The sequence below is a fragment of the Aptenodytes patagonicus genome, chromosome 25, assembly GCF_965638725.1.
Source record: "Aptenodytes patagonicus chromosome 25, bAptPat1.pri.cur, whole genome shotgun sequence".
Taxonomy (NCBI): Eukaryota; Metazoa; Chordata; class Aves; order Sphenisciformes; family Spheniscidae; genus Aptenodytes; species Aptenodytes patagonicus.
The window spans coordinates 5,113,951-5,139,313 of NC_134973.1; the positions used below are offsets into that span (position 1 = coordinate 5,113,951).

The 25,363-nt window shown below is 69.9% G+C and overlaps 3 protein-coding genes across 7 annotated transcripts; all 3 read right to left on the bottom strand.

Annotated features, from left to right (window-relative positions):
- Positions 1-355: 355 nt before the first annotated feature.
- Positions 356-7,946, bottom strand: OCLN (occludin). Of its 2 annotated transcripts, none has more exons than XM_076359240.1 (9): positions 7,874-7,946; positions 6,780-6,825; positions 5,644-6,384; positions 4,226-4,384; positions 1,547-1,710; positions 1,271-1,459; positions 1,016-1,187; positions 637-678; positions 356-471 (listed from the first exon to the last, which is right to left on the bottom strand). In XM_076359240.1, exons 3-9 carry the CDS (start codon positions 6,340-6,342, stop codon positions 370-372), a joined length of 1,527 nt encoding a protein of 508 aa, XP_076215355.1. In that variant the 5' UTR covers positions 6,343-6,384; positions 6,780-6,825; positions 7,874-7,946; the 3' UTR covers positions 356-369. The 2 variants fall into 2 exon arrangements, with proteins under 2 accessions (XP_076215355.1, XP_076215356.1); XM_076359241.1 differs by lacking the exon at positions 7,874-7,946 and adding an exon at positions 7,675-7,726.
- Positions 7,947-8,348: 402 nt separating this feature from the next.
- Positions 8,349-11,120, bottom strand: OCEL1 (occludin/ELL domain containing 1). The gene is made up of 5 exons (XM_076359249.1): positions 11,069-11,120; positions 10,373-10,500; positions 9,774-9,936; positions 9,445-9,616; positions 8,349-8,829 (listed from the first exon to the last, which is right to left on the bottom strand). The coding sequence occupies exons 2-5, from the start codon at positions 10,413-10,415 to the stop codon at positions 8,710-8,712; spliced, it is 498 nt and encodes a 165-aa protein (XP_076215364.1). The 5' UTR covers positions 10,416-10,500; positions 11,069-11,120; the 3' UTR covers positions 8,349-8,709.
- A 1,298-nt stretch (positions 11,121-12,418) lies between these two features.
- On the bottom strand, positions 12,419-23,890 carry KCNN1 (potassium calcium-activated channel subfamily N member 1). 4 transcript variants are annotated; one of them, XM_076359239.1, is made up of 10 exons: positions 23,775-23,890; positions 19,033-19,148; positions 17,269-17,706; positions 17,086-17,181; positions 16,571-16,989; positions 14,109-14,250; positions 13,902-14,012; positions 13,655-13,782; positions 12,878-12,947; positions 12,419-12,782 (listed from the first exon to the last, which is right to left on the bottom strand). In XM_076359239.1, the coding sequence occupies exons 3-10, from the start codon at positions 17,647-17,649 to the stop codon at positions 12,510-12,512; spliced, it is 1,620 nt and encodes a 539-aa protein (XP_076215354.1). In that variant the 5' UTR covers positions 17,650-17,706; positions 19,033-19,148; positions 23,775-23,890; the 3' UTR covers positions 12,419-12,509. The 4 variants fall into 4 exon arrangements, with proteins under 4 accessions (XP_076215354.1, XP_076215352.1, XP_076215351.1 ...); XM_076359237.1 differs by lacking the exon at positions 19,033-19,148 and having other exon boundaries at positions 23,775-23,835; XM_076359236.1 differs by lacking the exon at positions 19,033-19,148 and having other exon boundaries at positions 13,902-14,250; positions 23,775-23,835.
- Positions 23,891-25,363: the final 1,473 nt, after the last annotated feature.

Sequence of the window (25,363 nt, forward strand, 5' to 3'; positions counted from 1 at the left end):
CTGCGGCCACGTTCTGGTACCCTGATCCCGGTGCTGGCAGGGGCAGCTGGGGGGCTGCAGACCCTCCCCAAACATATTTACAGCAGCGGGAGGGGACCCACAGCCCCTGGCGTGCAGGATGGGAAGGCACGGGGGGGGGCACACATGGGGGGGGACGGGAAACCTCGCTCCGGCAGCTGCCTCTGGCCCTGCACCCTTGGCACAGACATCGCGGGGTGGCTTTGAATCTTGGTTTGGGGTTTTTTTTTTATACAAACAAAGGTACAAAATGCACCAAAGTCTTTGGAGGGTGCGGGTGGGGAGCCCCTTGTGCCTGTCCTGCCATGGCGGGGGGGGGGGGGGGGTGTGTGTGGGGTGGGTGGGCAGAGGCTACCCCCGCACCTTGTCGTAGTCGCTCACCATCCGCTTGATGTGGAAGAGTTTGTTGCGCAGGGTTTTGGTCTCCAGCTTCTTCGTCTGGTAGTCGGGGCTCTGAAAGGCAGCACAGGACCAGCCTCAGCTGCGTGGGCCGCGGGGAGGGGGGCTGCAGCCGGGGTGGGGTGGGGGGGCATGGTTTCCACCCTCCCCCAGCTGCATCGCACCAACCCAGCCCCGCTTTAGCTGGAAACAGAGACCGGCCACGCTCCGCACACTCACCCGCTTTAGGTCCTTCAGCCTGTTGTACTCCTCTGCGACATCCTGCGAAGGTAATGGGGGGGGGGGGGTGTCACAACCGGTGGGCACCATGGCCAGGGGCCACGAGGCTGGGTGTCCCTTGGGGACGAGCAGTGACCTGCACCCCGCAGCATCCCTGATGCCCCGCGGCATCCCCGATGCCCTGTAGCGTCCCTGATACCCCACAGCATCCCCGATGCCCTGCAGCACCCATCCCCAATGCTCCACAGCATCCATCCCTGATGCCCTGCAGCATCCCGAGGCCCCGCAGCATCCCAGATGCTCCACAGCATCCATCCCTGATGCCCCTCAGTGTCCCGGTGGCCCCACGGCATCCCCGCGGCTCCCGGAGAGCCCTGACCTGGTACTGGGGAGTGTCAACAGAGATGCTGTCGAGCTGTTTGCTGAGCTGGTTGAGGCGGTCGTTGACACCGTCCATCTCGGCGCAGAGCTGCTTGTAGCGCTTCAGGTCCGTGTCGAACTCCTGCTTGTACTTCTGGCGGGTGCCGTCCGAGGCGATGGGGGGGTAGAGGCTGCGGGAGAGGGGCAGGGTCAGGCTCTGGAGGGGCGGCTCTGGGTGCGGGGGAGCTCCCAGGGGTGTCCCCCCCCGCCTCACCTGGCCCACTGGTCCTGGTCCCGCTCATCACCGGACTCCACAGCCGTGGTGTAGTCGGTCTCGTACTGCGACTCGTCCAGCTCAGGGTTGCGCCGACGCCGGCGGCCGCGGCGAGCAGGGGGCTTGGTGGGCTGCTCCCGCGCTTTCTCCTCCGCCGGGCTGGGGCTGACCGCCCGGTCCGGCTGGTCGCTGCGAGGGACACGGGGACGTCAGCCAGCTCGGCATGGGGTGGGGGGGAACAGGTGCCCAGGGTCCCCTCCCCGCCCGGCCACTCACCCCCGGCTGCTGTAGGTCCCGGAGGGGTAGTACCCATTCTGGGGGGGGTAGCTGTAGGAGGGTGGGCTGTAGGGCGGCGCGGTGATGGGGCTTGTCGGCTTCTCCGAGTAGGCAAGTGTGGCTGTCTCATCCTGCATGCTGGCCCCATCCGCCACGTTCTTCACCTGGAGTAGGGAGAGGTGCTCAGCCGTGTGCCGGGACGGTGGGGACACTCGCCCGCCTTCGAGTGGGGCACGGCCGGTGGTCCCAGGCACACGGGGACGCTGGTCTCCATTCCACGTGGACGGAGAAACCCCAGAGCAGCCACAGCAATCCTGCCTGGGGTCCCGGCAGGGGACGGGCAGGGGGACGAGCCCTGGCAGAGCTGCAGTGGGGCATCCCACATGGCTATGAAGAGCCGGGGCTGGGGGGCGGGGGGGGAAGGGATGGGGGAGCCCCCATGGGTGGGCAGAGCAGCATTTGGAGAGGGGGGGAGGCTGCAGGATGTGCCCCGGAGAAGGGCCCACAGATCCCAGTGCCGCAGCGGGTAATGTCACCCTGCACGGAGTCACTGAGGTGGGGGGGTCCCATTAGGAGACCGGCACAGACAGACACACAGCTCGGGAGGGGTCCTGCTCTGCACCCCTAGGGCGATACCCCCCAGGCTTTGCCGGGGGCTGCACGCTTGCCCCATCCAGCATCGCCCCCCCCCCCCCCCCCGGACCCTTGCAGCTGCCCTGGCACGGCCAGGGCTCCTTAAGGAGGACGTGGGGCATCCGTCCGTCCCTCCCTCCCCCTTCCTTCCTGGCCTTTGTGGGTTGTTTGTGCCGGAAGCCGGTCCCTGCCCGGGACAGCGGCCCTGGGGACGTCAGCTGCGAGCTCCGGATGGTGAAGCCACTTCCTCCAGCACTTTCCCCCCGACTAACGAAGACACTGTTAATTGGGGGCTGCTCCTGGCCCCGCTTTGCCCGACGGGGCCACCAGGTGAGACGGCCACCCGCAGCCTGCAGCGTGGGGACAGCCACGTCCCCGTGCCGCACCAGGACGGAGGCAGCGGCGCCTGGCAGCTCACGCCCATTCGAAGGTCACCCGTTTATCTCGGTCCTGACCATAAACAGGGAACTAGACGTCCCAGGAGGTTTTCACACCCCGGTACCTCCCCACCGCTGCATCCCCACCGAGTGGGAATATGTCACCGGTGGGTGACCCCATCCAGCTGAGACAGTGGCAGCCGGCAGAGCGGGGACCCCCCGAGGGGCAGATGAGGGCGAGGGGGAGCCCGGGTTGCGCGGGGTCCTGCCCCCCAGCCGGCCCGGCTCCCAGCGGGCCAGGAAATGCTTTGCAAGGGAGGGACTTTTGACAAAAATAAATAAACCAGAACAAAGGTATTTCTGCAAAATGAAAAATAAATATTAGACCTACACACAAAGCGAGGCGTGGGGACAAACGCACAGAGCGGAGCCGAGCTCTCTGGGGCTTGAGAGCAACTGTTGTGCTCGACTCTGGGATTGCACTGAAGGTTTGAGATAAACGTGATAAACATCCCCACTCCGGGCTCCAGCGGTGCCTGAGCACCCCCGGGCTGCCCTGGTCTCCCAGGGACGGGGACGAGGATGGGATGGGGACAGGGATGCAGCCCCTGCCCACGTAGCGGTCCATTGCTGCCCGCAGTCCCAGCTCCCACAGGGGCCTGGGCAGCCTCTCCTCGGCCGGGGCACGGCAGCACGCCAAGAGCCGCGCTCCAGGACAGGGGCGGATTTCAAAGCCCCCTTCCCCGTGGGATGCTGCAGACTTCCCGCACCCTCCCCAGGCACCGGCTCCTGCAGAGACACCGGCTCAGGGAGCTGCAGAGCGAGGACAGGATGGGGCACGTCCCGGCACACAGCGGGGCCAGGCTGGGACCGGCATCTCCCCGGGGGCCACGGGGGCTGAGCCGCAGCGGGGGGCTCCCCAGCATCCCCCACCCAAGGGACACAGGCTCATTCGAAGCCCGAACGGTGCCGGTTTGGTTGCTGCAAAGCCCCTGGCTCCCTCCACGACAGCAGGGTGGCACGGCCACGCAGAGCCAAAGTTAATCATTGCCGAGACTGAAACCAAACAGCGTCGACAGGCAGTGTCTCATGGCTGGCGTCCCCGAACGTGGGGCGAGCAAAGGGGAGAGGACCCAGAGCCTCGGTGCTCCTGGCGCCCGGCCCATCTGATCCCACCCTGTTTGTCTTTCAGGGAGTTTGAGACCAGCTCACCCAGCCCGGCACCCTGTGCAAAGCCTCGCGGTGCCAGGGAATGGTACCAGCTGGGAAAAGCCACAGTGCCTAAACGGGGTGACAGGGAGGGACCCGGCAAGCACCGGGCACAGCGTCGCACCAGCGGCGATAACGCCGGACCCCAGGAGCTGCCTGCTGCGGTGTGCAAACATGCCGGGACCAGGCACCGGAGCGGCACAAGCCGGGCAGAAAGAGGCTCCTGGCACAAAGCCCTGGCCGGGCTCGGCACAGCCCCAAGTGCCAGGAGGAGCGGCGGGGTCCCAACGCAGCCCCTTGTGCTCACCGCGGCACATCCCGACCCAGCGCTGCCTCGGGCACGTTCAGCCCCACCGATGATGGGCAGGCAGGGAGGATGCTCGGGGGGAAGTGGTGGAAGACACCCCCCCCCCCCAGCCCCGGGTACCCACCGGCACCCCCAGCCCACGCTCGGACTCACCCACTCCTCCACGTTGGGACCCTCCTGGACCACCGGCACCTTGTCCCAGTAGATGTTCGGTTTCCCGTACTTCCAGATCTTGCTCCGTGTCTTGTGAGCGAAGAAGCAGATGAGGCAGAGCAGAATGACGATGAGGAACCCGCAGACGATCGCCACGGCCTGGAGGGGCGGAGGGAGGGGGCTTTCAGGGCGGGGGGGTCCTGCGGGGATGCAAAGACCCCGTCCCAGCCAAGCTGGGCGTCGGGTGACCCTGCACCTCCCTTGGGCTGAGTGGGAATTGCTCCCCTCATCCCAAATGCTCCCAAGTTGGACCCCCCACCACGGCAGGGGGAGAGGGGCAGGCCCCCCAGTGCCCAGGCAGCCAGGATGGAGCCCATCAGGGGTTCGAGAGCTTTTGGGGCCAGCTCAAGCAATGGGGGGGGGGGGGGGGCATTGATTTTCCCACGGGGACAGGACAAGTTTGGGGCTCAGGGAGCAGCAGGGAGCTGGCACCCTCTGGCATCTCCGTGCAGCACCCCGGCCCTGCTGCCGGCTGGGGCCACGGGCCAGCTCCTGCACCGCAGAGCCGGGTCCCTGCCTGGATGGTTTCCCACAAACCAGATCCCTCAGCTGCACTGAAATCGGGGATGGGCGAGGACAGATTAGGCCACGCTTAGCCTTTGCATGGAGCGAGAGCAGCGCGGGTGCTGCGGCTCCCCCCCCCCCTGCTGCTCAGGGCGCAGGAATGTGGCATGGCCAGCCCGGCCGGATGGGAACCAGCAGCGCCAGTCCCAGCCCATGTGCCACGCAGGATCCCTGCTGGCCCCAGCCGAAACCGGGCCTGATGGACTTTGTTTTGAAGGTTCTCGCTGCCCTACTGACCCGCAGGGTTCCCGAGCCGAGCCGGCAGCATCATGGGTGCTCAGGGAGAGCTGGCACCCAGCTGGCACCCTGGCCCTGCACCCATACCGGCACCCCAGCCCTGAGCACAGCCCACCTCTGCCCCAGCCTTGTTCAAATACTTTTACGACCGGGGAGACCAAAGTACCAGATACCAGGTCTGTATCGGGACGACAGCCCGTCCCCTCCCCGAAACTGCCTGGCGCAGGCAGCTGGCTCGCTCCGGTTCCTCCCGCAGCCCCAGCTCGCCCCGGCAAACAGCCGGGCTGGGATCCGGCACCAGCAGCCACCCCCTGCCCTCCGCAGCTGCAAAACGGTGACTGGTACCACCAAAAACTTTAAAGACGGAGGGGGGAAAACCCCGGCTGGCCGGGGACCCGGAGCTGCACACCCGTCCCAAGGGCAGGACACGTGGCCACCGACGCTCTCCCTCCCGTGCTGCCCTTGCTCAGCATCTCGTTTGAAGCAGAGCAAGGGGTTTGCGCTGCCAGTTTGGCTCAAAGAGCGGGGGTCTGGCCGGAGCTGGGGTGCACCCTCACCTCCTGGGGGTCCACGGTGCAGTAGTGGTAGAGGTACTGGTTCAGGTAGGTGCTGCTGCTGTATATCTGGCTGCACATGGTCAGCAAGGGGTTGTAGTAGTAGCTGCCAGTCATCTGTGCCTGGGGGTTGACCCCCACGATGTAGACGATGGAGGCGATGAGCATGACAAAGGCCAGCACGGCGCAGACCACGATGACCACCAGGTAGAAGCGACGGGAGCGGGAGCTGCTCGATTTGCTGACGCTGGCGACAAAAAGCCCCAGCTGGGCCAGGAAGCAGAGCACAGCCACGGCGATCATGAAGCCGTTGGCCGCCCGTGGGTTGGTGACCCCGCCGTAGTAGCCCCCGTAACCGTAGCCGTAGTTCAGCCCGCTGCCGTAGTAGCCAGAGCCATAGAAGCCCCCCAACCCGTTGCCGTAAGCCCCCCCGAAGCCGTAGCCGTACTCCCAGGCCAGGGTGGAGGCCACGCAGGCAAAGATGGCGATGCAGAGCAGGATGACCACGGCCTCCAGGATCCTCACCACGCTGGGCGGCGAGGTCCACTTGTAGAAGTGCTGCGGCACGTCCTCGATGTAGTAGGAGCCCGGCGGGGGCGAGCGGGCGCCGTAGTCATAGCCGTAATCGCCCATGGGGGGGCCGTAGCCTGTGGGGGGGCCGTAGCCTGTGGGGGGGCCATCGTAGGACTTCTTGCTGAACATGGTGGAGGTGGGGTCCGGCACGGGTGGGCGGCGGCGGAGAGCCTGGCGGGGAGATGGACAGAGCCGTTGGAGCTGGTCCTGCACCGGCGCTGCGACTGTGCGAGGTGGCACCGCCGGGTTCCTACGTGTCCGCACGCCTGGCGGGGACTTTGGTCCCCTGTCACCAGCCCGACGGCACCGTCAACAACCGCCCGCCCGTGCCCAACGCTGCGGCACCAGAGTCACTGCTGCTTATGGGGAAACCGAGGCACGGGGAGGAGAAGTGACTCACCGAGCATCTCCCAGCGAAGCTGCCAGGTCGCACCCCAGCCCTGCCCCACGCACGAGACCCTGCCACGCCAGCCCCGGCCCCCCCCGGCCCACCCGACCGCGGCCGCCAGACACCGCCTGAATGCATTCGATTGTTTAAATTCTAATTAAACCAGAAAACCTCTTACCCAAGGCTAGCGCTAACCCCGAGGGTTCCTCCGTAAGCAGATCTGGCTGGATTAAAAAAATAATAATAATAATACAGGGCACATTAGCAACACCCAGGGAAAAGTGGCAAATCGGTTTTCAAAAATTTGTTGTTTTGTTTTTTTTTTAAATCGATGCAGAGACCTCCCGGCCTGGAGACCCCCCGATGTGAAGACCCCCCGGCCCGCAGCGGGGAGCAGCGCGAGGGAAACCTGAACCCTCGTGGGAAACCCAACCCGGCTGCCCGCTCCCGACGGTGCCAGGGCTCAGCGGGCAGGATCAGGCCCCTGGGCTGGGGGTTGGCACCCCTTAACCCGCAGCAAGGGTGGGCACCGAGGGTCTGGGGTGCAGCCGCGGTGCCGGAGATGCCCCCAGGGGTCTGGGGCAGCACTTCCCCGGGGTGCTCAAGCCAAATCCACCCACCCACCCCACCCCACCCCCGCTTCGGGGGGTCCCCACCCCCTCCCTGTAAATCCCCAAACCCACCGATCCCAGTCGGATTAACCCCCGGGGCCGCGGTCTGACCCCCCCGCCCCGCCGGGGACCCCCGCCCGAGCGGCCGCCGGGGCACGGAAGCGGCGGGGACCCCTCCCCGAGCGGGGCTGGGGGGTCTCGGGCTCCCGGAGCGGTAACCCGGGCGCGGCGACCCGGGGCACCCCGGTGCTGCGGGGGCACCGGGCGGGCAGAGCGACCCCCGGCCCCGCTCCCCCCGGGAGGAGCCGCCGCCTCTCGCCTTCCACCTGCCGGGGCTGCGGCTCCGGGAGCCCCGGTGCCGGTGGGGACCCCGGTAGGGACCCCGGTGCCGGCGGGGATCCCGGTGTCGGCGCCGGCGGGGACCCCTGTGCCAGTGGGGAATCCCGGTGAGGTCCCCGGTACCTGTGGGGATCCCGGTGCCGGCGGGGACGCCGGTGGGGACCGCGGTGCGTACAGGGGCGGCGGGGAAGAACGGACCCCCCCGCGCAGTGGGGAGCGGGGACCCCCGGTGCGCCCTCCCGTACCGGGAGCTCTCTAGCCCGCCGGTGCCGGTGCCGGTGCCGGTGCCGGCGGGGGTCCCGTCCGCCGCGGAGCCACTCACCTGCCCGCGCCTCCGCCTCTTTGTTCACCTTAAAATGGCAGCCGGGCTCGGCGGCTCGGCGGCGGCCGGGCGCTGCTGGAGACCGGCCCCGGCCCGGCCCCGGTTTCCGCCTCCGGGGAGGGGTGGGATGGCGGGGGGGGGGAAGCCCCGCGGGCCGCCCCCGCTCCCGCCGCCGGCTCTCAGCGCCGCAGCCCGGGCGGCTCCGTCCCGGCGCTCCGGGGGGAGGTTGGTTAAATCGGACGGGGTGTAATAAGGGGGAGCCCGGAGCGGGGGGGGGCACCCCCGGCTGGGGCCCCGCAGCCCCCGGGGTCCCTCAGGGCTTTGGGGTCGGGGGTCTGCTCTGCCCCCTCCCTGTCGCCCCCCCCCCGTTGTTTTCCTGGGGACGGGAGGATCCCATGGGTGCTGGGGTGGGACACGTTTGCCGGCTGCCCCCAGCCGCTGCGGGTGCCCCAGGTTGTGCATTAAGACCCCCCCGAAAACATCACCGTGTTTTATTAAAACCAGTTCTGGCCACTTCTGCAGCTGCACCCGCTGCCCCGGAGTGGGGGGGTGCTTCCCAATTCACACGGGGTGAAGTGGGGGCACAGCCAGGGCCTGGCTCCCACGCAGGGAGAGGCAGCACCCACCCAGCGCCCGGGGCCACGAGGCGCCCCAGGGCATGGAGCACCCAGAAGACCCCAAAACCAACAGCACGAGGAGCCTGCGGGTTTGCTCTCCGTGCCCGGGTGGGTGCGATGGCTGGGTGGGCACCGCATGCATCCCTGCAGCACCGCCACCCCCTCCCCAGCACCCAGCTCCCGGGGTCATCATCCCACGGCGCCGGCCGGTGCGCAGGCTCAGAAGTAGACGGCGCTCTCGCGGGCGTCGCGGTCATACTCCTGGATCCGCGCCTTGATGTGCGTCAGCTTCTTCTTCAGGTATTCGCAGCGCTGCTGCTTTTCCAGGAAGGCCGAATCCTGCCGGCCGGCCGGTGCTCAGCCAGGAGGAACCCTGCCCCGACACCGGGATCCCACAGCGCCCTGGGGACCCCCCCCAAGCATTGGGGAAGGGGGAGAGGCACCGTGGGGAGGCCGTGGGCTCGCAGCTCCCCGGCTCCCCAACACGGGGAGCAGATCCTGAGCCCTTCCCTTTCTCACCCTCTTCTTCCTCACATACTCGTGCCAGACATGGGCCACCCTACTCCCATCCCGCAGCGCAGAAGGACACGTCCCGGAGCCCTGGGGGCTCAGCCTGGCCGAGCAGGGCCCTAACGAGGCAGCTGGAGCTAACGAGCCCCGGGGGCTCGGGGGCAGCCAGCCTTCCCGCAGTGCCATGCAGCGAAAACCTTGCCCAGGGCATAGCCGAGAGATGCCACCGCTCCTTAGTTTTCCAGCAGCTGCCGGGTGCCTTCGAGCACGGCTCATGCCTCTCAGCTGCAGGAGCCCGGGTGTCCACGTGTCCCCCTGATCCCCCCCCACCCAGCGCAGGCCCCCAGGCTCATCCTGAGTCCCCACAGAGACCGGCCAACTCATCACACCCAACACTGCTCGCAAAACACGGTGCCCGCAGCCGGCGCCCACCAAGGGACCCACCGTCCTCCTCGTGGCGTGCCGGGGCAGCTGGCCCATCGCTGCCTCCAGCTCCCCGAGCCTCCGCCGCGCGGCACGGACCTCCCCGAGCAGCTCCGTGTATTCCGCCAGCTGGTCCTGGAAGACGCCCTTGTACCCCTCCCGCTGCTGGGGGCTCCGGATCGCCGGGTACTTTCTGCACCGCCATGAGGCCAGGAGGCTCAGGGTGTGGGAGGGAGAGCCCGGGCGCTGCCCGCACACCCAGACAGGCAGGTCCCGCTCCGTTGGGTGTTGCGGGTCCCCAGGGCCCCGTGACACCCTGTCCTGTGGTCGTCCCCATGGGAGTCACTTACACCACGTAGTCTGGGACAGCGCGTGGCCGGGGCACCAGCCCGGGGGGGACAGACCCAGCCCCCAGCTTCTCCCCCTCCTCGGTGGGGGGACCCTCCTCGAGGGTCTCCCCAGCGGCACCACCTCGTCCTCGAACGCGACGTGCTTGGCTCGGGCTGGCGGAGGCTTCAGGACACAAGGGAGGGGCGTGTGGCTGCGTGGCCACCGTACTGTACCGGGGGCTACAGAGGGGGCCACCCGGGGCTGTCCCCGCTCCTGGTGACGGTGGGATTCCCGGGGGACTCCTGGTGCTTCGAGGCCACCTCGCGCCTCCACATTCGGAGGGACAGGAGGCTGCCGGCCAGGCAGAGCAGCGCCGTGAGGAAGAGGAAGATGAGAGCGGCTGCCTGCGCCCCGGCCAAGCGGCAGATGCCGGCGAGGAGGGGGCCGTGGCACAGCGCCAGGAGGATGGTGGTGAGCTGCCAGGCCAGGCCGGCCACCCCCAGCACACCACCCACCCCCCTCCCCCAGCACCCCCGGCCAGGACTTCATGGAGGCGAAGCGGGGCCGAACGCCTCCAGCCCAGCCTGGGGACTCAGCACCCCTGCGCCCAGCTCCGTACCCGGCAGCCCCGGCTCTCCAGTGGGGCAGGTGGGCTCGGCCATCGGCTCCCAGCGCCTTCGGGGTGATGGGGGTCCCCTGGGCGCATCCGGCGGCTGCTTCGCTTCCCCGCGTCTGGGCTGAGCCCCGCTGGAGGAGAAGCCTCAAGATGAGCAGGGATGGGAGCAAAACCCCATGGCAAGCTGACACGGGTCACGGTGTTACCAGCCCTTTTCGCGTGCCTCAGTTTCCCCCGCAGGGCACACTTGCAGCCCGGCCCCAAGCCGCCGCCTTTCCTCCCCATCGCTTGCCGGGGATTTACGAGTGGCCACTGACATGAGGACCCATCAGCGAGCTCCGACTGTGCCCCAGGGATGTCACCTCCCCTGCTGTGAGCTCCTCCTGGTGCGTGTCCCAGGGCTGCCACCCCATCCCGGCCCGTGGGCAAGCGGGAAAGCACCCGCTGGTGCTCCCAGCACCCAGGCTGGGCAGGAGCAGGGAACCGCTGGAGCCCCTCCGGGCAGAAGGAGGGGAAGGGTCCCCGCTGCATCACTGCCGGACGTCCCCACCGCCACCAAGGACCCCGCGGATGCTGCTGGACTCATGTCAAGCAGACTAGCCCCTCTGTGTCACCCCTGGGCTCTGCGTCCCCCCCCCATCCCCATGCCAGCCCCTGCAGGACAGCGTCCTGCCCCTGAGCCCCCGCCGCCAGCGTTACCTGCCCGTCTCATGGCGGGACGCGGCCCCAGGGCTCACCGTGACGTCCCTCGGCCGCTGCCTGCCACCGCCGCTGCCCACGGCAGGCACCACTGGTTAAACATTAACAGCACCGCGCCGCCCCGAAGCACAGCACGGGGCCCCGCGTGGGCAGGATCCGGCCCCTGCCCGCCCCAACCTCCCACCGGGCTCCCGCACAGCCTCCACCCTGCCCGGTGCCTGCCGAGGGCCGCATCCTGCACCCGCCTTCTGCAGGGCCCCGGCACCGCGCCACGGTTTTGACTTTGCAAAGGGTTGGGGCTGAGCCGCACTAACATCCTGGGGCTCCCTATGGGGAGCCCGGGGAATCCTCAGCCCCATCACACACACCCCCCACACCCCCCCATCCGCTGCCATGAGCCCCCCCCAAACCTGCCCCAGTGCCGGCAAGTGGGGGGGCTGCAAGCTCCCAGCCCTCTCAGTGCACCCCCCGGGGGGTTTGAAGCCCCCATGCCAGCCCCATCCTCCCCCTGCAAGGTTCCCAGGGTGGGGGTAGCCCCTGCAGCGAGGGGAGCTGCAAAGATCCCCCGAGACCATCCCCTCCTCACCCCCCCCGGGACCCCACCCCACCCTTCCCACCGGGCAGGGGTCCCACTGCCGCGAGCAGAGAGCGACGCGTCCAGTTCAGCCTCCTTTAATGTGCGCCTCAGCCCCCCCGGCCCCCCCTGTGCCGAGGGTCCCGGCTGGGGAGCGGGACCGGCCCCCAGGGGGTCCGGGGCCGCGGGGATCCCGGCAGAGGGTCCTTGCCCACCCCGCTGGCAGGGGGCTGGGCTGAATATTGCATCCAGGAATCTCACAGCACTTCACAATGATCGCTACCGTTGTCCCCCCCTCCCTCCCACCCCCCCCCCATTTTACAGATGGGGGAAACTGAGGCACAGAGAGGTGACATGACTTCGCCAAGGTCACTTCGTGGCAGAGCCAGGAACAGAGCCCCCCCCAAATCCTCAACCCCCGGAGCTCAGCCCTGCTCTCACCACGGGGGTCTGCCCCCTGCTCCGCGCCCTCCAGGCAAGACCCCAGGTGTCCCCCCACCCGGTCCCCAACTGCCACCCCCCCACACCCGGGGGGGCAGCCCCCAGACACCCCCCCCCACCGTTCAGGGCTCCTGGCTTTCCCCCCCCCCCCTCCCCTTCCCCCCCCCAGCTCCTGCCCCCCCAGGGCTGCTCCATCCCCCTGGTCACAGCGGTTGCTGCATCCCCCCCACCCCCAAAGCCCTCCTGGAGGCCAGGGCTCACCTCCCGCCCGGCCGGGGGGGGACAGGAGGGCCCGGGGGGGGGCTCCAGCCTCACGCCAGCACAGTGAACGCAGGAAATTTATACAGGGCTTTACAGAACAAAGCTACTGAAATCAGCCACACGATGGCCAGACATAAGAGGGGCCCCGGCCCCCCCTCCGCCCCATCACCCGCTGTCCGAGGAGGTTGGGGGGGCGGTGGAAGGGGACCTGGGGGGTCGGGTGGGGGTGCAAGGGGCCGTGGCGGAGCAGAGACGGGGGGTCCAGCTCCCCAGGAGCTCGCGCTGCTGCTGCCCCAGGGCTTGGCTGACCAGCCCCGGCAGCGCCAGCAGGCTCAGCCCCAGCGCCTCCATCTTGCTCTCCAGGGCGCCCAGCCGCTTCTCCAGGTCCTCGTTACGCTCCTGCAGCTCCGAGACCATGTCGTACATGATGTTCTGGGTCTGACGGGAATTGGGGGACACGCCGGGGGGGGGGGTCTCAGCGCTGGGAGCCCCTGCGGCGGGGTCTCCCGGTCCCCCACCCCAGCACCGCTCACCTTTGCCAGGTCCACCAGCGTGTTGGCCTGGTCGTTCAGCTTCCGCTGCTCCATCTTCACGCTCCTCAACCTGCAGAGACACGGGGGAGCAGGGTCAAGGTCAGCGACACCCCCATGCAGCCCCTCCCCCAGCACCCTGGCATGCAGCCCCCCCCACCCCACAAGCACAGCCTCTGCCCCTCCATCCTCGCCCCACACAGCCCCGGGGGGGGCTACACCACCGTGTCCCCTCCCGTTTTGCAGCGACGAGCCCATGCACACGGGAGCAGACGGAGGAGAGGAGCAGCCCCGCAGGGCGACTTACTTCTGAGCTCTGCAGGGACGGGGCAGAACAGAGACAAAACACAACAGCAGGTTTAATACTACCACGAAGAGCACAGGGAGACGACAGCAGCCGCAGCACGGCCCCCCCCTTCCGTGTCCTCCCCCCACCAAGCCGGGCACCCCTCGGTTCCCCTCCCAAAGCGGGAGGTACCCGGGGGCTCGCAGCCCCCAGCCCCCTGCTCCCCGATGCGGGTGAAGCTGGACGGCAGACACGGTCACATCAAGCCTCATCGATCGGGTACCCCCGGGAGTCACCCCAGCATCATCGGGGTCCTCACCCGCTGGGAAAGCATCCCCGCAGCGGGGACGGGGACGGGGACAGGGACCACCTGGCTCCCAACCCGGGGGTCCAGGCAGCGCGGGCGCAGAAGGGGAGGATGAGCCCGGCTCTCCTTCCGGAGCCACGATGGGAAAAACCTCCTCGTAGGAAGCAGGTAAAGGTTTGGCACTTACTGATGGATGGCTTGGAGGAACTTACGCTGGTGTTTCCGAACTTTGGCATGGTCGATCTTCTTCACCAGCTTGGTGTGTTTGTAGATGAGCCACGTTTCCCTGAGTACGTTGGCAGCAGCATTTTTCACCTGGAGGCAACAGAGGGGTCAGGGGTGGAGGTGGCTGGTCCTGCGCCCAGCGATGCCGTGTCTGATGGGGCCAGGGGCAGGGGGGAGGGCGGCGGCACCGGGGGGGGGGGGTGTCTTACCCGCTTCGTTAGCTGCGTATCCATCATGAAGTTGTGCACGTGTTTCTCCGCTTTGGTGAGCTCTAGCTTTCTGGCAACGACAGCGACGACCAGAGCGGTGCAGCCGGCACCCTGCGGGCAGAGAGCCCTGCGGTGAGGGCAGCAGCAGGAGCCGGGGGGGGGGGTGCAGGAGCTCCCCCCCCTCGCCTGCCCCCCACAGGCACTCACCATGATGCCGGTGAGCAGACACACGCCCTTCCCGCAGTAGGTGTGCGGCACCATATCCCCGTAGCCGATGGAGAGGAAGGTGATGGAGATCAGCCACATCGCCCCCAAGAAGTTGCTGGTCACCTCCTGCTTGTCGTGGTACCTGCCCGGGGCCGAGCGCAGCCGCCGTCACTGCACCGTCCCGGTCCCGCCACGTGCCCCGCCACGGCACCACCGGCTTTGCCACACGGTTTTTAGCCACTTTCCCATCCGGCGGCTGCAGCCGGTAGAGTCCCCAAGCTCCCAGCTGCGCCGCTGGCACACAGGGTCCCAAAGAAGCTGGGGACGCCCTGGGGACACCAGGCACGGCCACTCCGGACACAGGCACCAGGGAGGAGGTAAGCCCTGGGGTGGCTGTGACCCCCGGGAGTGGGGCTGGCTCAGGGGGGGCTGCTGGACGAGGATAACAAGGCGACGGGTGCGGAGCAGCAGCCCCCACGCATGGATGGCAGCAACCTCCATCCTCCTGAAGCTCCCCCCGAGATCTCAAAGCACAGGACACGGGTGTCACTGCCGGACACCTCCCCCCCCCCCGAGGAGGGGACAACCCGTCTCTGCAGAGCTGGGGACAGTTGCACAGACCCAGCCGGAGTGGAGCACCCCTCGCCCCGCGAGCCCCTGGGGGGCCACCCCGGCAAGCCGCCCCCCGAGCAAGTCCAGGGCTACGAAGGGCCCCGAGGCCACCGTGGGCGTCACTGCGGGGGGAGCGGGGGACACTGTGCTTTGAGATTTCGTGGCCAGCGCCGATGCCACGAATGCAGACAGCTGTGCCCCCCGTACCCTCCCCGAGAGACCCCCGGACACGGCCCCTGCCGCTTGCCGGGACAAGCCCGGCCGGGGACGCGGAGCAGCGGGGCCGGGCGCTGGGTGCGGCCAAGCCAGGCAGTGGGACGGGGGCATGCGGGGAGCAGCGGGGAGCCAGGAAACCGGGTGCCGGGGGTGAGAAGAGGGAAGGGGGGAGACAGGAGCAAGCCGGGGTGGACTCAAGCGTGTGGCAAGGAATTTAGGATTGCTGCGTCCCTCCACCCGGCCCCCCTGGCCCCCTGGGCACAGCCGCACAGTTTGGGCTTGGAACCTCAGCCGGCACCGAGGGATGCTGTGGGGCAATGCTGGGGGGCACCACGTGGCTGGGGGGGGGGGGACCCGCACCCCGGGGCGGACTGGCAGTGAGGGCTGAGCCCGTCCCCAAAGGGCCGGCAGCCCAAGGACGTCACCCCATGGCGATGCTCCCTGGGACAGCGGGCGCTGCAGTGCTCCCCACTCCCCTCCATCCTCCCAAGGAGCACCCGAGACTCCTTCAACGAACTCTGCACGTTAAGGAGGGGAAATGCCGAGCAACAGCAACAGCCAGAACCGAGCAAAAGCCCTTTGGAGACTCAGACGAAGCCTCCGATCAGAAACAAGAAGGAGCCAGTGGCTCCTTCCCGGCTGCTCCGGCTCGGCTCCGCTCCTTGCCGGGGTTTCCCCCTTTGGGGCCGCCCCGGAACCCGCAGCAATTCCTGCAGCAAGCCCGCTCCTCCGAGAGCACCCCGAGAGCCGGGGCAGAAGAACCTGTGCTCCGGCCCCCCCGCACGCTGCGACGGGACCCCTGGCTCGTGCCCACAGCCAGGCTGGGCACTGCGGCCACCCCGGCTGGGGGGCACAGGGGGGGACGGAAAGCAGCCACTGAGGTTCCAAGCGGAAAAGGACTCCGGCCCTTTCCGTGTCCATGGCCTCTTTGCTCCGGCCTGGGCGGCCCCCCTGGCCCCCCCAGCCTCGACCCCCCCACCCGCCGGCTGCAGCTAATCCTAAATTCTGGGTAGCACAAGCCTGGGGCAGGGGGGACGTCCCGTGCAGGACGCGCTGTCGGTCCCTGGGGTGACTCACAGTTTGTCCCTGCGAGCAGCAGAGCGGTCAGGGAGGGAAAACAAGAGCAATTAATGAGCGTCTCGGGGGAGCGGCCGAGAAGGGGCGAGCACGGGCAGGGCATCGGCGCGGGCATCCCGCCCCCCGGCATCCCAGCCCCGGCATCCCAGCGGGCGCAGCTGAGGAGCAACGGGCCACATCCTGCACAAGGGCTCGGTCCCCTCTGAGAGACCCCCCCAGCTCCTCCTGGCCGGATCCGCTGGCAGAGAGGGGTTCCTGCTGCGTCCCAGGGGGGCACAGAGGGGCTTAGGAGAGATCTGGGGACAGCCTGGGGGTCCGGCCGTCCTCATCTCGCCTCAGCAAGCGGTTTCGGTTTGGCAAAACCATCGTGGCCATTACCCAGGGCATGAGGGTCCTGCCGGGGAGGCTCTGCCCAGAGAGCGGGGGCCTCTTCTCCAAGGGGCCTCTTCTCTCCCACCAGCCCCCCGGGGTCTGCACCGTGCATCCTCAGCTGCACCCCAGCCCTGTGCCCCCCCCCCCCCTCCGCCAAAAGCCCCGTTGGGGAGCGCCCCCCGTACCTCTCACAGACGCGGACCGTCCAGGCAGCGATGATCCAGGAGGAGATGCTGAAGACCAGGAGGACGGTGCCGGGGCAGATGGTCATGAGGGTCTTCATGACGAAGCGGGTGTTGAAGTTGATCTTGTTGAGGGCACCGATGCTGCGGGAGGAGGCGTCGGTGAAGAGCTTGCTGTGCAGCAGCATGACGCGCCCGATCAGGTACAGCCGCAGGAACATGGGGATGGAGAGGATGATGTCTACGTCGGCGTCGGCCACCGAGGCGGCATAGGTGAAGGCCAACCGCGCCGTCCAGGTGAAGAGGTACTGGCCGGGGATGGGGTGGATGGCGCAGACAATCAGCTCCAGGGCGATGAAGAAGATGCGCTCATAGGTCATGGCGATGCGCCAGTCGTCAGCGCCGTTATCCACCATGAAGAGCTGCGGGGGGAGAAAAAGGGGGTGGGGGGAGGGTGGGCGGTGGGACCCCCGGGGTGGCACGGTCCCGGCAAGCACCCACCGGCGGGTGGCCCTCACCTGGATCTCCCTGGCGTGGTACATGACGATGAGCCCCAAGAGGATGACGGTCGAGAGGCTGATAAGGCATTTCAGTGCAAACGAATACGATGACTCCTGCGAGGGGAGCGGGCAGCGTGAGCCCAGCCGGATCCCGTCCCCCCCCCCCCCATCCCCCGGCCCCCCACCCGCCGCGCCCCCCACCTTGGTGTAGACCCCCCAGGACAGCTCCGTCTCCGTGACCATGACCACGATGCCGAACATCCCGAAGATGAGGGCGTAGTCGCTGAGGCGCTTCCGCTTCTCGAAGAGGGCTCGCCGGTGCCCCAGCTTGTACCCGATGTTCTGGTTCCTCCGCGGTCCTCGTCCCCGCTCCTCGGCCGCATCCTGCCCCGGGGCCGCCGCCGCCGGGCCGGGATCCGGACCCCTGGGCTGCTCCGGCTGCGAGACCACCACCTCGAGGCCGGGGGGACGGCGGGGCCGCAGCGGCTGGGTCTCACCCTCCAGCGGGTGCAGGGTGCGGGCGGAGGCGCTCAGGGGGCCCCGGGGCCGTGCCACCCCCCCATTGTACCGGCAGCCGCTCATGGCTCTGGCGGGGAGGGGGCCGGGCGATCCCGCATGGCTCAGCGGCGCGGGGGCGACCTGCGGGAGAGGGGACGGTGTCGGGCAGGGGGCGCGTGGGTGGGGGGGGGGGGTCCCCGGGGAACCGGGACCTGCATCCTCGCCCTGCCCGGCACCGGGCGACGCCTGACGGGGCACGTGGCGCCCGTGTGCCAGCCTCGACCGCGGCGGGGATGTGCCCTGCCCACGGGGGACGTGTCCTGCCCGTGGGGACGCGTCCTGCCCACGGGGGACCTGCCCCCTGCCCGGGGGTCGGTGCCGCCGCAGCCCGGCCGCCCCCTCTGCAGCCCCCCGGGGCGGTAGCGAGGGCAGGACTGGTCCGGCCCCACGGTGCCCCCGGTTCCCGGCGCCGGCCCCTGCCCGCGGCCCCGGGACGGCTCCGGTAACGAGCTGCAGGCTGCGCGTCCCCGCCGCCCCCGGACGTCCCCGCCGTGCCCGGGGCTGCCGGTGCCGGGGCGTCCGGCGGGCTCGGCTCGGCTCGGCTCGGCTCAACCCTGCCCTGCCCTGCCCTGCCCGCTGCCCGCTGCCCGCTACCTGCCGCCGGGCCGGGCCGGGCCGGGGCCGGGGCCGCGCCGCCGCCGCCGCCGCTGCCGCCGCCGCAGCCCGGCTCGGTCCCGGGGGCGCGCGGCGGCGGGACCGGAGCGCTAGGGGGCGGGGCGGAGGCGGGGCGGGGCGCCTCATTGGCGGAGACAGCCCACGCCCCCCGTGACGAGCGCCACACCACGCCCTTCGCCACGCCCCCGAGCGCTGACCCCGCCCCCCCCAGCGTCCCCCCCTGTCTCCCCCCCCCACCCCGGCCCCCTCCATGCGCTCCCTGACACCCCCTGGGCCCCCAGACCCCTCTGCTGCCCCTGCACCCCCGCACCCCAACCCGGCCCCCACAGCCCCCGCACAGCCGTCACACCCTCGGCACCCCACACGCCCCCCCCGCCAAGCCCCCCCCATGCACCCCCTTGCACCCCCTCCCCACCCAGACCCCCAGTCACACCCCTGTGCACACCCTTCAGCCCCCCCAGTGACACCCCCAGCGCCCCCCCCCCCCCCATGCACGCCCCCACCCCCCCCCCAACCCTCCAGCCTCACCACGCTGGCCCCTGCGCCCCAAACCCCATCATCCCCCATGCACCCCCACAGCGCATCCCCTCCATCCTCCCCACGCCCCCCGAGTACGCTGCCTCCAGCATCCCCAGCACACCCCCAGTACATCCCCTCCGTCACCCCCAGTGCACCTCCCCAGCACCCCAACGTACCCCCAGCACCCCAACGCACCCCCGTGACCCCCCCAACACCGCAGCAGCTCCCTGCAACCACAGCCTTGCCCGCCCCGGCCCCCCCGCATCCCACTACCTGCTCGGGCTCCCCGGGGCCGGCCGGGGGGGGCCTCAGGGCGTTAGGGGCTGCGGGGCCGGGGCTTGGTGCGGGGGGGGTCCGGGGGGCCGGGTGCCATGGGCTTCCCTCCACGCCTGGCCGGAGAGGAGAGGCAGCATTAGCGGGGTCCCCAAACCCCCTCAGCTGCGGTGCCAGGGACCCCCAGAGCCACTGCACCCAGCCGAGAGTCCTGCCCTAGCACTGTCACTCGGGGGGTCACCCTGTCCCATGTCCCCCTGTGCACCCCCAGCCGCGGGGGGCAGCGGCAAGGCCGCGGGCAGCAGCGGGGCTGCAGGCAGGGGGGCTGCCGGTGCCGCACCGAGCCCCCCCCATGGCAGCCAGGGTGGGTGAGCGGGGGCTCGGCAAGCAGAGCCGCGTTTTTTGGGTGTGGGTTTGTCACCAGGCCGTGGGGTAAGGGGAATGCAGGGCAGGGCCGGGGGGGCACCGGGGGTCCACAGGCAGAACCCCCGGCCCTGCGCCCTCCCGCTGCGGGGCCAGGGCTGGGCTGCAATGGGGGAGGCGACAGCCCGAGCGGTGCCCCCAGCCCCACTGCACGGGTGGCCCTGCAGAGCCAACGCAGCCCCCCGGCACGAGCAGCCCCATCGCACGAGGGGGGGGTCCCATGGCGGCGAGCACAGACCCCACTGCAGAAACAGCCCCGTTGCAGCCGGCACGGACCCCCAGCACGGACCCCCAGCACCAACGGCCCCATTGCACAACGGGCCTCAAAATCACCGCGCGGAGCCCACGGTGCCGACGGCACCGGCAGCACCGTCCTGGTCAGAGGGCCAGGCCGGGGCAGGTCGCTGCGGGGCTCCTTGCACGGGGGGGCTGGGCGGTCCCCGCAGCCTCTCCCCCAGCCCTGCAGCGGGGCTGTACCCCCGGGGGGGGTGCAGCTCCCTGGATTTCAGGCCTCCAAGTGTCCAAGTCCTGCTGCAGCCCGTCCCGGCTAAAACCCCGAAGAATCGGCATCGGTACCCCCATTGCAACCGCCGTCACTGTACCCGTGTCCCTCCCGGCACGGGGACACCCAGGAAAGCGCTGCCACCACCGGCATCCCCCCATCAGCGTGAGGCAACAGGGCTTTGGGTCCCTTTCCCCGTCCCCCGAGGGATGCACCGGAGCCAGGGAAGATGCTTTCCTGCTACCTACGGGAGCAGAGGCTGCATGGCCGGGCTCCAGCGCCCAGCTGCTCCCCGGTGTGATCCGGGGCCGCTGGCTCCCCTCCAGAGCCAGATCATTTTCTCTCCATTCTGCCAAATTTATTGCAGGAAAATGGGCTCCGATTTCTTTTTAATACTCGGTTGGGGAGAAAAATACGCAGCGGGCAGGGCGGAGAGGAAGCGGTTTCCCAGGGCTGCCGGCTCCAGGCCCCCTTCATTGCGGAGGTGCCGGAGATGCCAGAGCCATGCCGGGGCCTGGAAAACTTTTTGGCACCTGGAATGGGGTCTGTGAAGCTGCCCCCAGAGCCTTCCCAGATGGATGACAGTAAATATTTTATTAACCATCACTCCGTGGTCGTTTCACTAATAGCTTCTATCAATGGCAACGTAAATGGGCCTTATTAAATCTTCCCCCTGTCAGGACATCGATAGGGACGTCTCCGGCAGGATTCAGCACCCGGAGGGTTGATTAAAACTGCGAAGCCCTGAGGGGTCCCTTGTCCCCCGTTCCCATGGGGATGTCATGGCGGGTGGCCGCATCCCCAGGGATGCTCGGGCGGGATGTGCAGCGCAGGGGCACCCAGAGCGGTCCTCCACGGCCCCATCGCGGGGATGGGGACAGGGCAGGTCCCCCCCAGCCGGGGCTGCTGGCCGCGGCCGCCGTATGTCCTTGAGCAACGGCCCCGAGCGTCCCCGCTCTCGGCAGCTCCCGCACCGGGAGGTTGGCGGCGATGCGGCAGCAGGACGCCCACCGCCGCAGCCCGGGTGTCTCGGCACGGCCGCAGGGTGCTCCTGCCGCCCCCGCGGCAACGCTCGAGGCGGGGACACGGGGACCTGCGAGGTCTCATCTCCCCGGCGGGGTGCGGGGGTTCCCGGGGAGAGGCGGGGGGGGCCTGCCCTGGGTGGGCACGGGATGTCACGGGCTTTAAAGAGGAGCTTGCTGGGGAAGGACCCTCGGCTGGGGAGGGATGGGGACGGTGGGCAAAGGGGTCCCAAGGGGAACCCCGGCTGGGACAGCGCCTCCTCACCCTGCACGGAGCAGGGACACGGGTAGGGGGGGACGACGATATGGTTTAATCCCAACATGGCCGGGCTGCAGCAGCCCCTGGTGCCATGGGGGTGGCTGTGGGGTGGTGGGGGGACCCCCCCCGCTCCCCCTGTGCCCCGGAGCAGCGATGCTGCCTGGGAGCAACTGCAGAGGAGGAGGGTGCAGCTAAAAATAGAGGCGGGCAGCCGAAAGGCTCCCGGCTGGTGATTTATTTATTACCCGCTTGCTAATTCCTGCCTGGGAATCGCGGTCCCGGGGAGGGCGGGGCAGGAATTTGGGGGAGCTGCGGTTGCTGCTGGGGCCGTGCCTGCAGGCCCCACGCCAGCAGCCGGGCAGCACGGCCACGGTCCCACTGCCGTACTGGGGGGAAGGAGCCAGAGAACCGGGGAACCCCCCCGCCGTGGTGCAGGGGACAGGGTGCTCAGGGCAGTGGGACCCGCGCTGTGCCCCCCACCCGGGGCCGCAGGGGCTCCCCCCCAGCCGGCACGGGGGCTCGGGGCTTGCCAGGTGCACAAAGTGTATCAGACCCCTTGCAGCCCCCCCATTCCCCCAAATCCCCCGCAGTGGCCCCGGTTCCTCGGGTGGCCACAGCTCCCGCCGCCACCAAGCCCCGGCCATATGTCCCAGGCTGGAGAGCATCTGTCGGTGCCAGCAGGAGCACCCGGCCCCCGCAAACTCCGCTGCCCGCCCACCGGCACGGGGCTGGACGGGGGGTATGCCACCGCTGCTACCCCCGAGGGCAGGGCAGGGGAGCTGAGCGTGGTTTGGGGGGGGGGGCACGGGACCATCTGAGCCCCCTGGGGCTGGCGGAAACACCGGCATGAGGCCACCAGGCTCCCAAAGAGCACCAGGACAGCTCAGTCAAGCCCTGCCACCATGGCACCCCCGGTGATGCCAGCAGCCGGGCCCCCGTCCCCCGGGCACCCTGTGTCCACCCCGGCACATCGGGGCTGGTGCAAAGGGGCAGAGCCCGGCACAGGGATGATTTGCCCCACACAGGATCTGGCCCATTCCCACCCGCCGGGCTGTGGGGTGTCTGCGGGTCCCACGGCGCAGAGTGAGGTACGCGGGCTGGCACACGTGCAGGGACACGCGGGGACACGCGGGGACACCCGAACCTCCCCAGCCCCGCCGCGACGCAGGGGAATCCCCGGCTCTTCCCAGGGTCTCCCCAAGAAAAACCCTCCCCTGAGCCCCCCGAGGCGCCCTGCGGCTGGGGCTGGATCAGGCCCCAGAGGGACGGCGGGGGCAGCACCAGTGTCCCCGGGGCTGGCAGAGGCAGCTGGGACCCCCCCCAGGCACCCCCAGCCCAAGGGGGAACCCCGTCCCCAGCACTCCCACCTCAGGAGGGGACACGCGGCCGGGGACGCCCTACCTGTGCGGGGCCGAGCGAGTGCCTGGGGGCTGGGGTGGGGGGTGCTGCGGGGTCTGGGGGGGGGGGGGTTTGGGCTCCCCACGCCCCCACTCCGCCGCCACCGCGCCGCCGTCCCCAGACAAAGCCGCTGCGCCGGGTTCGCCCGCCGCCTCCCCCACGCGGCTCAGCTCAGCCGAAGGACAAAGCCGCTCCGCCTGGCTGCCCCCACCGGGTCACGACGGACCCCCCGCCCAGGGCCGGCTGGGGGGGACACGGGTGTCCCCGCCGTCCCTGGGGACTGCCACAAGCCCCCTTGGGGAGGGGGGGGGGGTGTTCCCCAAATCTCGCAAGCACCTTTGGACAGCCCCATCCCTGCACTGCGGGGCGGCGGTCCCCACCACCGTGGAGGTGTCCCCACGGCTACCGCGGTCCCCAGCCCTGCACAGGGTCCTCAGGGGCGGCTCAAGGTCACAGGGAAGGTCAGGAGGGGCAGGGAGAGCCCAGCGCCCACAGCCTCGACGGCTGCACCGCAGCACGCCGGGCACTCCCCGGCACTTCGAGGCCACGAGCACCACGCGGTGCCGGAACCTGCCAGGAGCCCCAAGCACCAACCCCGGACTCCATACCGGCAAACACCGCGCGTGGCCCTGGCACCGCGCACAGCCCGAGGTCCCGCCAGCCCCGGTGCCTCGCCAGCCGCGCCACCCTGGCATGGCCGGCTTCCAGCGTCACAGCCGGATCAGCCGAGGCTGTTGGCAGCACAGGGTCTCCCTGGTTTCGGTGGGTGCTGAGCTGGGTGCAGAGCGGGGCTGGTTGCCCCAGCTGGAGCCGTCCTGGGGCCATGCCCTGCCGGGGCTGTGCCAGCAGCCGGACCCCACCGCCGGGGAGCACCGAGGGCCCCCAGCCCCTCAACCCTCTCAGCCGTGCTCTCCTTTGCAGCCTCGCGGCTTCGGTCCCTGCAGCCACACTGTCCCCGAGGACGGAGACCCCCCGCGGTCCCCTGACTCCGGCAGCTGGGGATTGCCCAGAGCAGCTGATCCACTGCAGGCCGGGCGTCCCTGGTGTCCCCTGGGTCCCCACACCCAGGCACCCAGCCACGGCTGGGGGGAAGCCGTTCCCTGGGGTCCCCACCGCCGCCGTCCCTGTGCCCGCTCACCTGCCACTGCCCCAGCGCTATGGGGAGCGTCGGGACAAGCCGGGGTGCCCGGGCAGCAGCGGGGGCATGGGCCGGGGCGCGGGGGCCACGGCCGCTGGCAGCTCTCTGCACGGCGGAGCAGCGGTGGCGACGGCGGCCGTGCCCGGGCGCGTGTGGGAGCTGCGGCGCGGGGGGGGGGGGGGGGGGGGCAGGGGCTTCCCCGCCCCACGCCCCCGTGTCCCCCCCAGCCCCGCCACGGCGGGCAGTGACCTTGAGGCCGCAGTGCTGGCGGAGGACGGGGGAGGAGGAGGATATTTTTAGCCGGGAAGAGTCACTCCCATCGCGTCCTCATTGTCACCGCCGTGGGCTGCCTCCCGCGCCCCACTGCCCCAATCTGGCCCCCCCTGGCTCCCCGTCGCACCGGGGGCTGCGGGGTGCGCAGCGGGTGGGAGCAGGGGCAGCTGAACGGGCCCTGCCTGCCCTGGACCCCCCAGAGCCTCGGGGGTGCCCTCGGGTCAGCCCCCCATGGCATCCCCTTCCCCTTCCCAAAGAGCCGTGCTGCCCCCGGGCGTCCCCCCGCTGCCCCGCTCCATCCCCGCTGCGCCGGGGGATTCCCACAAGCCAGGGGGTCCCCAGGAGTCAGGGGGTTCCCCAGCACCAGCAGGTCCCCAGGGGGTCCCCAGGAGTCAGGGGGTTCCCCAGCACCAGCAGGTCCCCAGGAGCCAGGAGGGTCCCCAGCCCCCCCCCCATGCACCCACCTGCAGGCAGACCCCGGCCTCCGCTCCCCTCGAGAGATGCTGCCGGTGACCATGGCCCGGCGTCGGCACGTGCCGGCGCGGCGGTGAGCCCGGGCTGCCGGGAAGATCCACCAGCACAGCCGGACGAGCTGGGGGCCGGGGGCGGCCGGGCGCCTCGGCTCCGGCCCCACAGTCCCACCTGGCCCCACGCCGCCGCTCCGTGCCTCGGTTTCCCCAGCGCGCAGGCGGAGGGCGCGGGGCTGCCGGGGCGGCGATGCGGCGGCGTTGCTATTCCGCTCACACGCGCAGCCGCGCACACCCGCTCCCAGTTCCTCCCCGCCGCCCCGGCCACCGCAGCTATTGTCTGCAGCTAAATTTAGCCGCCTGCCGGCTCCCCCACTTTAATTGCCACATCTGCGGGGACGTGGGGCGATCGCCCGCCCCGCGCCTCCCTGAGCACCCACGCCGCCGCCGTGCTTCTCCCTCCCCGGTGCTCAACACCATCCCACCCGGGGCAGTGGAAAGCTGGAGCCGCAGTGGCTCTGACCCGACCACGGTGCCCTCGGTAGCCCCCAGCTGCACCGAAAGCAACCCCGCGCCTGGCCTGGCACGGGCGTGGGAGCAGGACCCAGCACCCAGGGTGGCACGGGGACTGTGGGCCCCCACCCCTCGGCATTGCACCCAGCCGGTGTGGGGCTCCCGGGGATGCGATTACCACCAGTGGGGAACCGGGACCCCCCAGGCCCCGGGGGGGGGGCGTTGGGGTGGCACCCCTGAGCAGGCCCCCGGATTCGGTGTGCATCGCACCTGTGCTCGGCAGGCTGTGGTGGGTGTGCGGGGTGTGGGCAGGGTGGGCAGCGTGGGGGTGTCTGC

Bases quoted from the DNA above. Each gene is read 5' to 3' on its own strand.
- OCEL1 (XM_076359249.1), bottom strand. From the start codon at position 10,415: ATGGCCGAGCCCACCTGCCCCACTGGAGAGCCGGGGCTGCCGG. The intron at 9,937-10,372 runs GTACGGAGCTGG...TGTGTCCTGAAG, and splicing joins TGGAGAGCCGGGGCTGCCGG to CCTCCGCCAGCCCGAGCCAA. The intron at 9,617-9,773 runs GTAAGTGACTCC...ATGGCGGTGCAG, and splicing joins GCTGTCCCAGACTACGTGGT to AAAGTACCCGGCGATCCGGA.
- OCLN (XM_076359240.1), bottom strand. From the start codon at position 6,342: ATGTTCAGCAAGAAGTCCTACGATGGCCCCCCCACAGGCTACGGCCCC. The intron at 4,385-5,643 runs GTGAGGGTGCAC...CCGCCCCTCCAG, and splicing joins GCACCGTGGACCCCCAGGAG to GCCGTGGCGATCGTCTGCGG. The intron at 1,711-4,225 runs GTGAGTCCGAGC...TCCCTACTCCAG, and splicing joins GTCCCAACGTGGAGGAGTGG to GTGAAGAACGTGGCGGATGG.
- KCNN1 (XM_076359236.1), bottom strand. From the start codon at position 17,649: ATGAGCGGCTGCCGGTACAATGGGGGGGTGGCACGGCCCCGGGGCCCC. The intron at 13,783-13,901 runs GTAAGACACCCC...TGTTGCCTCCAG, and splicing joins ATACGCAGCTAACGAAGCGG to GTGAAAAATGCTGCTGCCAA. The intron at 12,783-12,877 runs GTGAGCGGTGCT...AATTCCCGTCAG, and splicing joins CGCTGGTGGACCTGGCAAAG to ACCCAGAACATCATGTACGA.